This window comes from Bos grunniens, chromosome 2 (assembly GCF_055505025.1).
Source record: "Bos grunniens cultivar Pamir isolate PY7600 chromosome 2, Bosgru_T2T1.0, whole genome shotgun sequence".
NCBI lineage: Eukaryota > Metazoa > Chordata > Mammalia > Artiodactyla > Bovidae > Bos > Bos grunniens.
The window spans coordinates 12058279-12076162 of NC_141166.1; the positions used below are offsets into that span (position 1 = coordinate 12058279).

The 17884-nt window shown below is 39.7% G+C and overlaps 1 protein-coding gene across 30 annotated transcripts in view; it reads left to right on the plus strand.

The window, feature by feature from the left end:
- PHACTR4 (phosphatase and actin regulator 4) overlaps positions 1-17884 on the plus strand; it is a 113428-nt gene that overhangs the window by 68513 nt on the left and 27031 nt on the right. For 12 of the 30 annotated variants that reach the window (XM_086331261.1, XM_086331348.1, XM_086331372.1 and 9 more), the window contains 2 exons: positions 9879-10049; positions 11065-11145. In XM_086331261.1, coding sequence (XP_086187387.1) covers positions 9879-10049; positions 11065-11145 — 252 coding nt within the window. Of the gene's footprint in view, positions 1-8952; positions 8981-9878; positions 10050-11064; positions 11146-17884 lie in introns of all 30 variants that reach the window. The other 18 variants (XM_086331255.1, XM_086331294.1, XM_086331305.1 and 15 more) reach the window with 2 other exon arrangements.

Here is a 17884-nt window from a genome sequence, read left to right on the forward strand (position 1 = left end):
TGCAGAAAAACTCAATAAGGTATAAGAAATAGAGCTCGAACTAAGAGAGTCCCAGTAAATTTGTTGCTTATTACTAAATCTAGTGAAGGGTAGTGGGTAAAGAAGACTGTCTTGAAAACTAAGTTATCTGTCAACTACAGTTGCCTGTGCCTTAACTTGCCTTCCAACTTGGATGACCAAGAATTGGCTGTAAATCAGATTCTAAAATGAACTGGGCTTACTGTTTAACCCTGTTTTATCCTTTATCTCTAGCAAGTAATGTAGGTATAATATGTACCCACAGCAACTAGTCAATGAATACTTTATCTGAAGATGAAAAGTACTAAGTAATTTTTTAATAATACTATACATTTATTTAAAAATCACCTCAGAAATTCATGTGAATCAACTGAGCCTGAACTAAAAACATTGAGTTAAATACCAACCAGGAAAAAACTGAGGGTTGAAGAGCAAACTGCTAGAACTCTACATAATACATAAGAAATAAGTCTAGGACGTCCCTCGTGGCCCAGTGGTTAAGAATCCGCTTTGCAGTGTAGGGGACACAGATTCAATCCCTGATCCGAGAGGAGGCCTGTGCACCGCAAGTACTGAAGCCTGCGCACTCTAGGGCCCGTGAGCCTCAACTACTGAGCCCGTTGGCTACGACTCCTGAAGCCCATGCGCCTAGAGCCTGTGCTCCACAACAGGAGAAGCCGCTGCAGTGAGAAGCCCATGGTGTACAGCAGCTAGAGAGTAGCCGCCACTGACCGCACCTAGAGAAAGCCAGCACGCAGCAACAAAGACCCAGCACAGCCAAAAATAATGCAAGATTTAATTAGTTAAATTTACAAAAAGAAGTCGATGAAATGTGAGGTACTACAACTTGAAGGAGGAAGTAAGTAGTTTAAACACGGGGGCACAGTTTCAAGATACTACTGAAGCTTCAAACTCCAGACTGTAATTTAGTTGGGTATCTTGCACTCCTAACCTCCACCCCCTCCAGAAAGCACCAGGACCTCCACAGCTTTCCTAGTGGCCTGCAGTTACGTGACTTCTTTGGAACACACACCATAAAACTGTAAGCAGCGTTCTACACCCTGTTTTCTGGCAAACAAAGGGAAATAAGGAGGGAAACCACCTTCTTTTGGCTCTCATGGAAAACAGAATGGGACCATAAATACATTTTAAGTTCCGTAATTAATTTAAACAATGAGATACCCAAATGTGACTCCTGTATTTCTTCTGTGAAATTGACAATAGGAGGGAGATGGTCGTAAAATCAGAGTTGTTGAGGACAAATGTTTGGTTGATGTGCAAATTTGCTTATGAGTGGTTTCAAACTCATGCTCTAAGTCCTTTATTTAGGAGTACAGAAACAATATTTGAGGTGTAATTGTATCATTAAAATTTTAAAAAGTGGTTTCTAGACATCTGAACTATAGTTTTTGTTGTATCATTTATTCATCCATCAGTTTTTCTTTCTTTCTATTGCAGTTTTCTAAGTGGTGCAATTGAATTTTCTTCATGTCAGACAAAAATTCATAGTAAGAAACCTGAACAGTTTTAATGGATTCAAGAATGCTACAGAGATTAGTGGCTTCAATTACATCTAATCAGCCACCCCTATCAAGGATTTGTGCATACTTTAAAACCCTTCATTCCACAGCTGAAAAGCTTACACCTGGTGAATTTAGATTACCATTAACTTTGTTCTCTAGCTTCATCTATCACTATTCCAGATACCAAAGAAAATGGCCTTGAATGGTTTAATTTGGTTAATACTTCGGACTGTGATTTTTATGTGGGAAATAATTCATTTTTATAGGAACCTAATGTTTAGGAAGAGTTGTTTTCCATTGTGTATTTATGTATATGCTGGACTTTATTAACTGTTATGGGCTCCCACTTTCAAAGTGAATTTGTTTTTGTTCCAATTATAAAAGCCATCCATGTTCATTGTAAAGGAAAAACACACACACACAAAATATAAGAAGCTAGAAAGGAGAAAAGCAAATATCCCATAATCCTACCATCAAATTATGTTTACATTTTAGACTAGTTCCTTCCATTCTCCTTTTTAATGTGTAGTATAGTTTAGATAATGTAATGTGTAAATAATGTAAATGTAAATAAATATATACCCTGTTTTTAACCTTGAATTATTACTCTAGAAACCTAGTTTTAATAATTATATATTGTTTTATATAAAATTTTCAGTTTATTTATATACCCATTGTTATACATTAAGATATTCACAATTATATACCACTCTAAATAAGACTGTCAGAAATAATATCTTTAGGCAGCTTCCATCTTCCAAAGCTGAGTCTACTAGATTTTTGTGTGAATGTTAATGAGAACTTAAGCTTTTTGATCCTTGCCCCCCTAGTTCTAAATAAAACTTTGTTAGTTTTGGGGTTTTTTTTAAAGAAGAATATATGCCCAAATGGAGTTTGATAATGGGAGGCTAATACCTGTTTCATACTCTTCAAAGTTGGATTTAGGCAGATGGCTGAGTAGGTCTTTCCAAAGAATGTTATTATAAGTCTACTTTCAGTCAGCTACTTTCCCTTCTTGGAAATATTCTTGAATGTAAGTAGGGAAGGCTTGACTGGCTACTTCTTGCTGCTGCTGCTGCTGCTAAGTCGCTTCAGTCGTGTCCAACTCTGTGCGACCCCATAGATGGCAGCCCACCAGGCTTCCCCGTCCCTGGAATTCTCAAGGCAAGAACACTGGAATGGGTTGTCATTTCCTTCTCCAATGCATGAAAGTGAAGTCGCTCAGTTGTGTCCAACTTTTAGCAACCCCATGGACTGCAGCCCACCAGGCTCCTCCATCCATGGAATTTTCCAGGCAAGAGTACTGGAGTGGGGGTGACATTGCCTTCTCTGGGCTACCTCTTACTACCATTTAATTACTTAAAGATCCTACTCTTCATATGTAGGACATTTGATGGAATCAAGTTTTTGTGAATTCCCTCTGTTGTCAGTAGTTGATTCTGGGGTAAAAGAGATGATTTACCCCTTTCCCTTTTCATTAAGAATGATTAATCTGCTTCTCTTTCTTCTTTTTCTGAAATCTTTCATGCATGAGAACACTCCCTTGATTCAGAATTTATTTCTTTCAGCAGGCACCTAAGCAAAAAGTACATGGGAATAACTTTATCAACACTTCATTTTAATCAGTTATAGGTGTTACTTTTGAATAATGGCTAAAAGTTGAGTTTCTAGAGCACTCTCAAACTAGTCTCCTCTAGAAATGCCTAAGAGTGTGACTTCAGAGTTCTCTCTCCCACGTGTCTTATCAACAACATGAAGAATCTGTTTCAACTTGAAGCAGAATCTTTTTTTTTCAGCTGTGCCACAGTGGCACATGGGATCTTAGTTCCCCTGCTGCTGCTGCTGCTAAGTCGCTTCAGTCGTGTCCAACTCTGTGCGACCCCATAAACAGCAGCCCACCAGGCTTCCCCATCCCTGGGATTCTCCAGGCAAGAACACTGGAGTGGCTTGCCATTTCCTTCTCCAGTGCATGAAAGTGAAAAGTGAAAGTGAAGTCGCTTAGTCATGTCCGACTCTAGCGACCCCATGGACTGCAGCCTACCAGGCTCCTCCATCCATGGGATTTTCTAGGCAAAAGTACTGGAGTGGGGTGCCATTGCCTAACCATGGCCCCTTCCCTGGAAGCACAGAGTCTTAACTACTGGATTGCCAGGAAAGTCCTGAAACAAGATGTAAAGAAATAAGATGCACAACGTCAGTGAAGAAAGACTCCAAATACAGGATATGATTCATAAATAAGAAAGAAAAATCTATAATCCAGTGTAAAAATAGTGTACAATAATGATCTAAATCATAAAAATTGATTGCTGTATCCAATTTAAGTATGAAGGAATAAGTTCATTTTTTAAATTTATTTTTTTAAATTTATTTTTTAATTGGAGGAAAATTGCTTTACAATGTTGTGTTGGTTTTTGCCATAAAACTAATGCAAATCAGTTATATGTATATTCCCTCCCTCTTGAACCTCCCTCTCTTCCAACCATCCCACCCCTCTAGGTCATCACAGAGCACCAGGCTGGTTTCCCTGGGTTATATAGCAACTTTCCCCAGCCATCTGTTTTACATCAGATCAGATCAGTTGCTCAGTCGTGTCTGACTCTTTGCGAGTCCATGAATCGAAGCACGCCAGGCCTCCCTGTCCATCACCAACTCCTGGAATTCACTCAGACTCATGTCCATCGAGTCAGTGATGCCATCCAGCCATCTCATCTTTTGTCGTCCCCTTCTCTTCTTGACCCAATCCCTCCCAGCATCAGAGTCTTTTCCAATGAGTCAACTCTTCGCATGAAGTGGCCAAAGTACTAGAGTTTCAGCTTTAGCATCATTCCTTCCAAAGAAATCCCAGGGCTGATCTCCTTCAGAATGGACTGGTTGGATCCCCTTGCAGTCCAAGGGACTCTCAGGAGTCTTATATGTGTCAATGTGACCTTCTCAGTTCGTCCCACCTTCTTCTCTGTCCACAAATCTGTTCTCTATGTGTATATCTTAATTCCTTCTCTGCAGATAGTACATCAGTACCATTTTTCTAGATTCCATATATACACATTAATATACGATATTTGTTTTTCTTTATCCATTCTTGTTTTTCTTTATCCATACATCTGTTGAGGAACATCTAGGTTGCTTCCATGTCCTGGCTATTGTAAATAATGCTGCCAAAGTAATGACTTCTAACAGAAATGAACAAAGGACTGATAAAGTACCTGCTGAAATTTGAAGTCATTTTAAGTGGGTGGCAAATTAGTTTATGTGCTAAATCTCTCAGTTGTGTCTGATTCCTTGCAACCCCATGGACCGTAGTCCACCAGCCTCCTCTGTCTATGAGATTATCCCAGCAGCAATACTGGAGTGGGCTGCCATTTTCTCCTCCAGGGGATCTTCCCAACCCAAGGATCGAACCAAAGTCTCCTGCATCTCCTGCATTAGCAGGCGGATTCTTTACCACTGAGCCACCTGGGAAGCTCAAATTAGTTTATAAGGAAGCTCTAATAAGATACCTAGCTTTACTATTTGTACCCTTTATACATTTTGATAGAAAGTATCCAAAGAATGAAACATACAACAAAAAGTAGTCCAGTGGTGGGGGGGGGAGGGGGGAGAGAAAACCAATGAAATTATATGTATAAAGTCTTGAAATAAATGTAAAAACTGAATCCCCAACTGAAACTACTATACCCAGTGAAAATATCCTTCAAAATAAATAGAATAAAATTATTCTACTTGGAAGCGGAGAATTGCAGGAAGAAATGAAGAATATCTGAAAGCAAGTATGCAGGAAATACAAAAGAATAGTATTTGTTAAAACCACAGTAATGTGTTCTGTGGTTTATTGTTATATGTATGTATAAGTAAAATATGACAACACGAATAGTGGAGTTGAAATGTAAAGTTCTTGCATTGTTTTATATGTTGTGAAAGTACTAACTTAAATGTAGACTGCAAGTCAAGGATGCACAGAACAAATGAGGCAAATGGAAAATAAACATCAAAATGGTAGACCTCTAACCTCCAGCTGTGTGTAAAAGCATTCTAAAAGACAGCAGTTTCAAACTAGAGAGAAAAACAAAGCAAGGATGTTATTAGAGCAGTGTAGAGAATTTCATAATGATAAAAGGGTCAATTCAACAGCAAGATACAGCTTTAAAGTATATAAAGCAAGAATTAATAGAAGTAAAGAGACAGATCCACTTTCATAGGTAGAAATAACAACATGCCTCTCTCAGTAACTGATAGAACAAGCTGACAACGTATCAAAAGGAATACTTATTAATGATTTGTATAACATGATAGACCAACCTGACATAACTGGCTTATATAGACCACTACACTCACTCACTGATACACTAATACACTATATTCCCAAGTACACGTGGAACATAGTATGTTATAAATCTAGAGAAGAAAAAGGAAAAAAAACAATAGTAAGTGGCTAGACGCTAAAAAAATTAATAATAAATGACTAATTCTCTTTAAAATCTAGGGAAAAAATTAATGTAAACTTTTTATTTATTTATAATTTAAATTCTGTCTGAGTCTAGGAAACTCACAGGGAAGATCCTCCCAATTCTTCTGTAGGAATAATTTACCTGAGTCGGAAACTCTGGAATGGTGCCATGATTTTCTGGTTTATTTTTCTTCAACAAAGAATTAGGTTACGTGCAAATAGTGTCTGCCTCTGTCTCTTAACATGCAAAAGCTTTCCAGATAGTATCTGGATTTGAATTTAGCAACCTGACTGACCATAAGAATCACCTGGGGAATTTTTTGAAAACAGATTTCTAGGGCCCACCTCCTGCAGATTCTATGTTTTGAAAAGGCAACTGAACTGATTCCAAGTATTTGAACAGCTTTGGGAGTCACGGAAATAATGTTCTGTTTGTCATGAAAGTGAGGAGGAGAGAAGGGAGAATATGAAAATACGGAAAGGAGAATGTGAGAATATGAATAAATTGGGGATAATAACAACTGGGTTAGGACTGGGTGTGGCTGAGCCTCACTTCATGATGCAAGAGGCATACCCACTTCTAAAAGTTTTATGGATGTGAAGATTAAGCACATTTGCATAAAGCATCAAAGAAAAAAACTGCTGTCTTTGCTTTTTGTATTCAGTGACTGGATGGCAGATGCATTCCTTTTTATCATAAGCTGTTGGTATTTTCCAGATACACTGTGACTTAATATAAACGGAATTTATTTTGAGCTCATACGCTAGCAGGCATAAATATGTTTGATTGGATATCATGATTTTGTTGTTTTGAATGTGTAAGAAAAAGGGGGGATACATGTTGTTCAATATAATGAAGAACTAAAACACATAACAGAGAGGGCAGTGGCACCCCACTCCAGTACTCTTACCTGGAGAATCCCACGGACGGAGGAGCCTGCTGGGCTGCAGTCTGTGGGGTCGCAAAGAGTCGGACACGACCGAGCGATTTCCCTTTCACTTTTCACTTTCATGCATTGGAGAAGGAAATGGCAACCCACAACAGTGTTCTTGCCTGGAGAATCCCAGGGACGGGGGAGCCTGGTGGGCTGCCATCTATGGGGTCACAGTAGAGTTGGACATGACTGAAGCGACTTAGCAGTAGCAGCAGCAGCAAAACAGATAAACTAAGTCCTACTTTAGAAGGCGATTTCTTGCCCAGTTGTTGTGTCCGACTCTTTGTGACCCCGTGGACTGCAGCACGCCAGGCTTCCCTGTCTTCCTTTATCTCCTAGAGTTTGCTCAAACTCATGGCCGTTGAGTCAGTGATGCCATCCCACCATCTCATCCTCTGTCACCTCCTTCTCTTCCCATGTACAATCTTTCCCAGCATCAGGATCTTTTCCAATGCGCTGACTCTTCGCATCAGGTGTTCAAAGTATTGGAGCTTCAGCATCAGTCCTTCCAATAATATTCAGGGTTGATTTCCTTTAGGATGGACTGGTTGGATCTCCTTGCTGTCCAAGGGACTCTCAAGAGTGTTCTCCAACACCACAGTTCAAAAGCATCAATTCTTTGATGCTCAGCCTTCTTTATGGTCCAACTCTCACACCCATATTATGACTACTGGAAAAACCATAGCTTTGACTATACTGACCTTTGTCGCAAAGTGATGTCTCTGCTTTTTAATATGCTATTAAGGTTTGTCATAGCCTTTCCTCCAAGGAGTAAGCATCTTTTCATTTCATGATTGCAGTCACCATCTGCAGTGATTTTGGAACCCAAGAAAATAAAATCTGCAGTTTCCATTTTTCCCCATCTATTTGCCAAAAAGGTGGTTAGGTATCAAAAAGATAGTGGAAGCAGGCTAGATTGGATGTATTTTCATTTTAAGACTTTACAGACAACAACTTTCTGTGATTTTGTTACTGCCTAAGATTTCTATAAAGTTTTTTGCCTATTTTTCTTTGTAAAAGCATCACATAGCACTTAGAATTTTTACTTTCGCATTGTTAGTTTGAGGGTTTTTTGTTTGTCTTGGCTTGGTTTTTGGTTTTTTATATTATCTTCTCTATTACTTTTAACCAAACAGGCATTTTCCTATGTGTCTTTTGGAACTGAGTGAGGTTCAGTCATTGGGTGGGCTGGCAAGAGATTTAAAGTTTCAGTCTATCCCTGCCTCAGTAAGGAAGGCTAATATTTGAGAAAGAACAGCTTATGTTACTTAGCTTCATTCCTGCAAGTGTTATCATGAACATATGTTAAATATTATATAATGAGTGCTCTTCAGTGTCTTCAGGTCTCACTGACATTCCATAATTGGTAGAATACTGTCTTAGTTAAAGCATTCACTCTTAAAAGCAGTACCACGTGTTCCCGCTAGTGCTACTCTTGGTGGTCTGTCCCAGGACAGGAGCAACCAACCTTGAAAAAATATGATCCAGTGTTATATTCTATTGCATTTCATGTAAAGAATTAGAATAGTCGAGACCCAAGATGCCCTCAAGTAAAGACATCAGTGGTGTCCTTTTCATCTCTTGCACTTCAGAAACCAGGCCCCTGTTTTGCCCTTGTCATTTTAGGCAAAATAATGTATCAGCAGCCATCCCTGCAGTCATTCTAATTATGATTGTGTAAATCTGATCTTTACCAATAGACTTCCCTAGACTCATCACCTACCAACTGAAAAAAGATTGAATTGGGCATGTGTTTCTTAAAAAAAAAATAATGCTTGTTGACTGTGTGTTTTCTCTTGTGAAAAAATATCTATTAAGAGGTTTTTTTAGTGCCTATATTATGCTCCTTTGTTTCTCCCCACCTCCAAATGCATTATTTGCTTCAAATGTGAATTTATTTACAATAAATATGTTAACTTATTACACGTGACTATATAGTATGTGGCACTTGATGTATTTCTACAAAGTAAAGGCCCCACTTGAATTCCAGGATTGTTATTCCACATGACTCTTTTTTTTTCTTCTCCTCTAGACTTCTCCAAAGAGCCCTGGGACAGTAGGTGGAGTGCAAAGTTGTATTGTGTTGCCTTCCTGCTTTTTTTTTTGTTGTTGCCTTCCTGCTTTTTATTATTATTATTATTCTTGGCCCAGTCTTGGCTGCTTCTTTCTGTGCCACTAAAGCTCACTCACTAAACCCTGCATGTGTGGTCATTATGAGGGACTCATGGCCTTTCATTTCAGTCCTGCACATTTATCATGTCAGTTATGTTTCTTGTCAAATCTTTAGAATCAGTTTTGTCCCTAAAGCAATCTTGTGATAAGCAAAGTGAACTCTCATTCTACTTTAAATTTTTCCTTTGTTTTGAAGCATCTCTAACACCCCTGTCCCATCCCCCAAGTCCCTTCCAGTACTCCCAAATGACCTAAGGTCTTTTTTGCAAAGGGAGAAAATAATCTGATAACATACACAAGAAATTGTTATCCCCTCCCTGACTGTTTATGTCCTGAGAAAGGAGAGCAGGGAGAGGGCAGTGTTTAACAGAGAAAGTGACTCACTCACCGATGGAATTCTCTGCTTCAGTGACACAAGAGATAGTATTGTTAACTGGCCTTCCCCCATGCCAAGAAGCCTACGTTGAGGCAAGATCTCATGCATATTGGGAAGAGATTCACATTTGTGTGTGCATGTGCCTTTAAGAGATTTGAGGTGATTATGATCATCTCATTGAATTTTTGTCCTAAAATGATGTGTCAGCTCCATTGGGTTCTTTTTCCCCTTAGTAATTTATCTGTCCTGGATTTTGATGTCTGGTGTCCATGGAGTCTGTCTGCATGATTATTCATCATTGCTCTGATCCTTTCCAACTACCACAGGAAGAGAGGGGAAGGGACATTTTCAAGATTATGTTGAAATAATAAATTGGCTGTTCTCTTCCCTCTCTCCCTCTCATGCAACAGAAGAAATAGGTCAGCCCACTGCAGACCTAGGCATGGTCATGGACTGTGTGGAAGCAGGAGACATAACGCCTCCTACCAAAAGGAAGAGCAAGTTCTCAGGCTTTGGCAAGATCTTCAAGCCCTGGAAATGGCGGAAAAAAAAAAGTGATAAATTCAAAGAGACATCAGAAGGTGAGATGTTAAAATTGATGTATATGTTCTGAGTCAAAGAGTTCCCCATTGGAAGTACCTAACTTTTTCATTCTCTTCCCAATTTTCTATAACCCCCTATTTGAAGAGGAAATTGAATCTTTTAGAATTAAAAAACAAGTGGTCACTCACTAAGTATTTTGATGGAATTAATGTTTATCAGTTGAGTGGTGAATGGAGCTCCTGAACTACAGCAGGTCTAAGATGCTCTCTTTTTCTAGCCGCACTGGGTCTTCATCACCGTTTGTTGGCTTTCTCCAGCTGCGGTGCGCAGGCTTCTCGCTGCAGCGGCTTCTCCTGTTGGGGAGCGTAGGCTCCGGAGCCGGGTCTCAGTAGCGGCAGCACACGCACTTGGTTGCCTTGTGGCGTGTGGGATCTTCCCAGACCCGGAATCAAACCCATGTTTCCTGCATTGGCAGACAGATTCTTAACCACTGGACTACCAGGGAAGCCCTAAGATGCTGCTTTTTTCCTATTTTGGCTACTTCCTCCCAGAAAAAGTTCGTCCATAAGTATCTCATTATTGAAATTTCCATAGAAAAGGAAGGAGGGACTTTGGAATTCAGAGGACTTGGGTTCCATCCCTGGTTGGGGAATTAAGATCCCACTTGCCACAGAGCAACTAAGCCCTGTCGTAGCCAAATAAATAATTCTAAAAAAAGGAAGGAATTCCCTGGCAGTCCAGTGGTTAGGATTCCTCCCCCTCACTACCAAAGGCCAGAGTTCAATCCTTGGTCAGGAAACTAAGGTTCTATAAGCCTGATAGCGTGGCGAAAAAAAAAGGGGGGGCAGTAAAGCTGAACTTGTGTAGTTCCTTTTGGAAATGATACTTTGCCAATAGCACAGGATGCCAGAGAAATTAAGTTTTAAAATTTGAAGGTTGGTTTTGTATTCTTTTCTTTCCTAAGAATAGAAAATTGAACCACTTTATTCTTTTACCTAAGGTGTTGACTTTTGTCTGCACATTTCTGAGTATTGTTTTCTAATTTAATATTAGTTTTAGAGAGAAAAATATCTATGCGAAAACCGAGAGAAGAGCTGGTTAAAAGAGGGCTTCTGTTGGAAGACTCTGAGCAGGGTGAGTATGCATACACTCAAATAGCATATGCCTGTCTCTGTACACTTGGTCTTTGGTTCTGACTAGGTATTTGAATTTTCTTTATTATTGCTGTTGTTGAGAGGGGAGAGGACTTTAAAAAACTTTCATCATCTAGAATATATATTTTTAAAACTTTGATTAAAAAAGAAAAGGCAATCAGTAGGAAAGTCAGCAAAAGCACTGAACAGACAGTTCACTGAAGAGTACATACAGATGCACAATAAACAGAAAAAGGTGGGTTTCTTACTTCATTAATAATTAAGAGATGCAAATTAAAACCAAAATAAAAGCGCTACGCATAAACTAGAAAACCTAAAATTAACCAAATGACCAAGAACAAGAACTGATGAGGGTATGAAATAAGTGGAATTTACATACAACTATTGTTATAAGCGTTAAAGTGGAATAATCACATTGAAAAATAGTTTAACCTAATTTACAAAAGCTCAGTTCAGTTCAGTTCAGTCGCTCAGTCGTGTCCGACTCTTTGTGACCCCATGAACTGCAGCACGCCAGGCCTCCCTGTCCATCACCAACTCCCAGAGTTCACTCAGACTCACGTCCAACGAGTCAGTGATGCCATCCAGCCATCTCATCCTCTGTCGTCCCCTTCTCCTCCTGCCCCCAATCCCTCCCAGCATCAGAGTCTTCCAGTGAGTCAACTCTTCACATGAGGTGGCCAAAGTACTAGAGTTTCAGCTTTAGCATCATTCCTTCCAAAGAAATCCCAGGGCAGATTTCCTTCAGAATGGACTAGTTGGATCTCCTTGTAGTCCAAGGGACTCTCAAGAGTCTTCTCCAACACCACAGTTCAAAAGCATCAATTCTTCGGCGCTCAGCTTTCTTCACAGTCCAACTCTCACATCCATACACGACCACTGGAAAAACCATAGCCTTGACTAGACGGACCTTTGTTGGCAAAGTAATGTCTCTGTTTTTCAATATACTGTCTAGGTTGGTCATAACTTTCCTTCCAAGGAGTAAGCATCTTTTAATTTCATGGCTACAGTCACCATCTGCAGTGATTTTGGAGCCCCAAAAAATAAAGTCTGACTGTGTTTCTACTGTTTCCCCATCTATTTGCCATGAAGTGATGGGACCAGAAGCCATGATCTTAGTTTTCTGAATGTTGAGTTTTAAGCCAACTTTTTCACTCCTCTTTCACCTTCATCAAGAGGCTTTTTAGTTCCTCTTCACTTTCTGCCATAAGGGTGGTGTCATCTGCATATCTGAGGTTATTGATATTTTTCCCGGCAATCTTGATTCCAGCTTGTGCTTCTTCCAGCCCAGCATTTCTCATAATGTACTCTGCATATAAGTTAAATAAGCAGGGTGACAATATACAGCCCTGTCATACTCCTTTTCCTATTTGGAACCAGTCTGTTGTTCCATGTCCAGTTCTAACTGTTGCTTCCTGACCTGCATATAAATTTCTCAAGAGGCAGGTCAGGTGGTCTGGTATTCCCATCTCTTTCAGAATTTTCCACAGTTTATTGTGATCCACACAGTCAAAGGCTTTGGCACAGTCAATAAAGCAGAAATAGATGTTCTTCTGGAATTCTCTTGCTTTTTCAATGATCCAGCGATTGTTGGCAATTTGATCTCTGGTTCCTCTGCCTTTTCTAAAACCAGCTTGTACAACTAGAAGTTCACGGTTCACGTATTGCTGAAGCCTGGCTTGGAGAATTTTGAGCATTACTTTACTAGTGTGTGAGATGAGTGCAATTGTGCAGTAGTTTGAGCATTCCTTGGCATTGCCTTTCTTTGGGATTGGAATGAAAACTGACCTTTTCCAGTCCTGTGGCCACTGCTGAGTTTTCCAAATGTGCTGGCATATTGAGTGCAGCACTTTCACAGCATCATCTTACAGAATTTGGAATAGCTCAACTGGAATTCCATCACCTCCACCAGCTTTGTTTGTAGTGATGCTTTCTAAGGCCCACTTGACTTCACATTCCAGGATGTCTGGCTCTAGGTCAGTGATCACACCATCGTGATTATCTGGGTTGTGAAGATCTTTTTTTACAGTTCTTCTGTGTATTCCTGCCATCTCTTCTTAATATCTTCTGCTTCTGTTAGGTCTATACCATTTCTATCCTTTATTGAGCCCATCTTTGCATGAAATGTCCCCTTGGTATCTCTAATTTTCTTGAAGAGATCTCTAGTCTTTCCCATTCTGTTATTTTCTTCTCTTTCTTTGCATTGATCGCTGAGGAAGGCTTTCTGTTCTCTTCTTGTTATTCTTTGGAACTCTGTATTCAGATGCTTATATCTTTCCTTTTCTCCTTTGCTTTTCGCTTCTCTTCTTTTCACAGCTATTGGTAAGGCCTCCCTAGACAGCCATTTTGCTTTTTTGCATTTTTTTTCCATGGGGATGGTCTTCATCCCTGTCTCCTGTACAGTGTCACAAACCTCAGTCCATAGTTCATCAGGCACTCTATCAGATTTAGTCCCTTAAATCTATTTCTCACTTCCACTGTATAATCATAAGGGATTTGATTTAGGTCATACCTGAATGGTCTAGTGGTTTTCCCTACTTTCTTCAATTTAAGTCTAAATTTGGCAGTAAGGAGTTCATGATCTGAGCCACAGTCAGCTCCTGGTCTTGTTTTTGTTGATTGTATAGAGCTTCTCCATCTTTGGCTGCAAAGAATATAATCAGTCTGATTTCGATGTTGACTATCTGGTGATGTCCATGTGTAGAGTCTTCTCTTGTGTTGTTGGAAGAGGGTGTTTGCTATGACCAGTGCATTTTCTTGGCAAAACTCTATTAGTCTTTGCCCTGCTTCATTCCGTATTCCAAGGCCAAATTTGCCTGTTACTCACGGTGTTTCTTGACTTCCTACTTTTGCATTCCAGTCCCCTATAATGAAAAGGACATCTTTTTTGGGTGTTAGTTCTAAAAGGTCTTGTAGGTCTTCATAGAACTGTTCAACTTCAGCTTCTTCAGCGTTACTGGTTGGGGCATAGACTTGGATTACTGTGATATTAAATGGTTTGCCTTGGAAACGAACAGATATCATTCTGTTGTTTTTGAGATTACATCCAGGTACTGCATTTCAAACTCTTTTGTTGACCATGATGGCCACTCCATTTCTTCTGAGGGATTCCTGCCCACAGTAGTAGATATAATGGTCATCTGAGTTAAATTCACCCATTCCAGTCCATTTTAGTTTGCTGATTCCTAGAATGTTGACTGGAGAAGGCAATGGCACCCCACTCCAGTCCTTTTGCCTGGAAAATCCCATGGATGGAGGAGCCTGGTGGGCTGCAGTACATGGGGTCACTAGAGTGGGACGCGACTGAGCGACTTCACTTTCACTTTTCACTTTCATGCATTGGAGAAGGAAATGGCAACCCACTCCAGTGTTCTTGCCTGGAGAATCCCAGGGATGGGGAAGCCTGTCTCTGGGGTCGCACAGAGTCAGACACGACTGAAGCGACTTAGCAGCAGCAACGGCAGCAGAATGTCGACATTCACTCTCGCCATCTCTTGTTTGACCACTTCCAATTTGCTTTGATTCATGGACCTGACATTCCAGGTTCCTATGCAATATTGCTCTTTACAGCATCGGACCTTGCTTCTATCACCAGTCACATCCACAACTGGGTATTCTTTTTGCTTTGGCTCCATCCCTTCATTCTTTCTGGAGTTATTTCTCCACTGATCTCCAGTAGCATATTGGGCACCTACTGACCTGGGGAGTTCCTCTTTCAGTATCCTATCATTTTGCCTTTTCATACTGTTCATGGGGTTCTCAAGGCAAGAATACTGAAGTGGTTTGCCATTCCCTTCTCCAGTGGACCACATTCTGTCAGACCTCTCCACCATGACCCACCTGTCTTGGGTGGTCCCACGGGCATGGCTTAGTTTCATTGAGTTAGACAAGGCTGTGGTCCTAGTGTGATTAGATTGACTAGTTTTTTGTGAGTATGGTTTCAGTGTGTCTGCCCTCTGATACCCTCTTGCAATACCTACCGTCTTACTTGGGTTTCTCTTACCTTGGACGTGGGGTATCTCTTCACGGCGGCCCCTTCTGACCTTGAACGTGGAATAGCTCCTCTAGGCCCTCCTGGGCAGCCACCGCTCTTTGGAGGTGGGGTTGCTCCTCTTGGCCGCCGCCCCTGGCCTCGGAGGTGGGGTAGCTCCTCTCGACTGCTCAGACGTGGGGTAGCTCCTCCCGGCTGCTGCCCCTGACCTCGGACGTGGGGTAGCTCCTCTTGGCTGCCTCCTCTCCGGCATGGGGTCCTCCCGGCTTCTGCCCCTGACCGCAGACGTGGGGTAGCTCCTCTCGGCCGTGCTACGGGTGCCGGTTGCAGCCGCCCGCACTAAATGTGGGCAGTTTACAAAGACTGTAAACCTATGTACAGTCTTTGGTATATACGGAACAAAAACACATGTATACATGTGTATCAGGAGATATATATAAATATGCTCATAGCCGCAATGTTTATTAACAGAGCAAAACTAGAAACAACCCAAATGTCCTCAGTAGTAAAATATATAAGTAACTTGGGATATACATTGATAAAATGAAATATTATATGGCAATACAAACTATACCTACTTCCTTTAATGTGAATTTCATCAGTAATACTGAGCAATTGAAGTCAGTCATGAAAGAATATATATTGTATTATTTCTATAAGTATAAAGAAACAACAGTGTTTGGAAATATATGATTGTGTGATTAAACTATAATAAAAACACAAAGAAAGGATTATCATAAGAGTTAGAAGAGTGATTGCTTTGTGGGGGAAGGAGAAACATTTTATAATATTTCTTAATGTCCATGATGCTCGCTCAGGTGTTTTCCTGGTATTATGTTTTTGAAATTTACATTTCTATTTGTACCATTTTCTACTGGTGTTAAACTTGATAATGAAAAATACTAAATAATGATTAAGATATTTCTATAAAATTCAATGCCATACCATCTGTATTTTATTTATTTAAAGAAAGCCTTTTGAATATAATCTTCAAGGTTACTTTCCATGTAGAGTTATTACAAAATATTGGCTGTTTTCCCCTTGTTGTACAATACACCTTTGAGCCTATCTTATACCCCACAGTTTGTGCCTCCCACTCCCCACCCCTTTATTGCATATAAGTGGGCATATATTTTTTGTGGGAATGAAAACATCTAATGAAGAAAAAATATTAAATAAAACATAAAAAGTGAGAGTAATTGATTTTTTTTTTTTTTAAGAATCTCAACTTAAGGGGTAAACAATGATTTTATTTCTTCTAATAATTACCTCCTTATTTTCTATATTAAAGTCCATTTTCTTACTGAGGGGAATAAAAAAACTTCCTTCAACCTTCCCTCCAAAGTGCCTTCCTTATCTGGCTATGGTCTTTAACTCTGAAATTGCCATTTAGTGGTTGGTGAAGGATCCTTGGGGCCAACATTCTCTTTCTCTTTGTACATCCTCAGCTTTGTGCTAGCTGTAGAACTGTGTCATTTTCTTTTCTTTTTTTATCAACTACATCTCCACGCCCATATTGCTACCCTAATCTTTCTTGTTAGTCTGTCATGAAGATCATGCTTTGGTATTTCAACACTCACTGCTGGCTTAATAATGTCAGAACTTTCTCCAATGTGACTTATATGAAGCAGCTTATCAGAAAAGTAAGACTGTAATACACTGGTTGCATTTCATTTCTCTTCATTAGAGCTACTTTGCGTAAGACAAATCTGAAAGCAAAGTTTTAAAAATATATTCTTTGGTTGGTGGGAGAAAGGAACCAAACCAATGGAATATTATACTCTAGGCTTTGGACCATGTGATTGTGTTGCTTACTTGCAAATTTTAATTAAATTATGTATTTATTATCTCAACTATATAAAAATTAAGCAGAGAAAACAAACTTGAAGGAAATATACTAAAATATCATTAGCATTAGTTATTTCTGGATGTTAGAATGGGAGTATAGAAGATTTTTTCTATTTTTCTAAATTTTCTGCATGGTTAGTAATGAGCATGTATAACTTGTTTTTTCATGAGTCTATTTGTTTTTCACAGTAGGACACAAAATCTTCTAGGTATTTAGGTGGGTAACTACAATTATAATGCCTCTTTTACAGCACCTTTGGCCGCTGCTTTTTTGATAATAGCTGTTCCTTACCCCGTGCCCTCTCTTGTCTCTCACCTTTCTTTCTCACTCACCAAACCCCATACATTACTTCCTTCTTGTTTTTCACCTTCAATCAGTCAGTTTTGCTATATGCTTCCTACTGGCTTTTGGTCCAAGTTATTTTTAGCCTAGAAGCAAGCTTGAAGGTCTAATTGACAAGGGAATTGTAACCATTGGACAAGATGCACCTATGCTAACCAGAGAACTGACCTAAGATTTACTCTGTAAGAAGAAACTGAGATGGGCCTTACAGCCTGCTTATGGATCTCCAGTTTAGGTTAAAAGCAGTATTTGAACCTTGCAATTCTTTTCATACTCAGAAACGGCTTTTGGCTTGATTATGGTTCTGACTTGACCGTATTATAAAATATATCATGGACTTTCTGAGTTGGGGGTTGCAAAGCACTCATAGATGTTCAGGCCAGATTCTATTAATATTTCTATTCTACTCCATTAGCGTTTAGCACAGACCCTTTGCATTAAATAGAAGAAATTTTACTTCAAAGTAGACAATCCTGATTAAGTAACTTGAGAAATGACTGATCACTTTTGCTGGTATGTGCTGAGTAGAAACTAGTT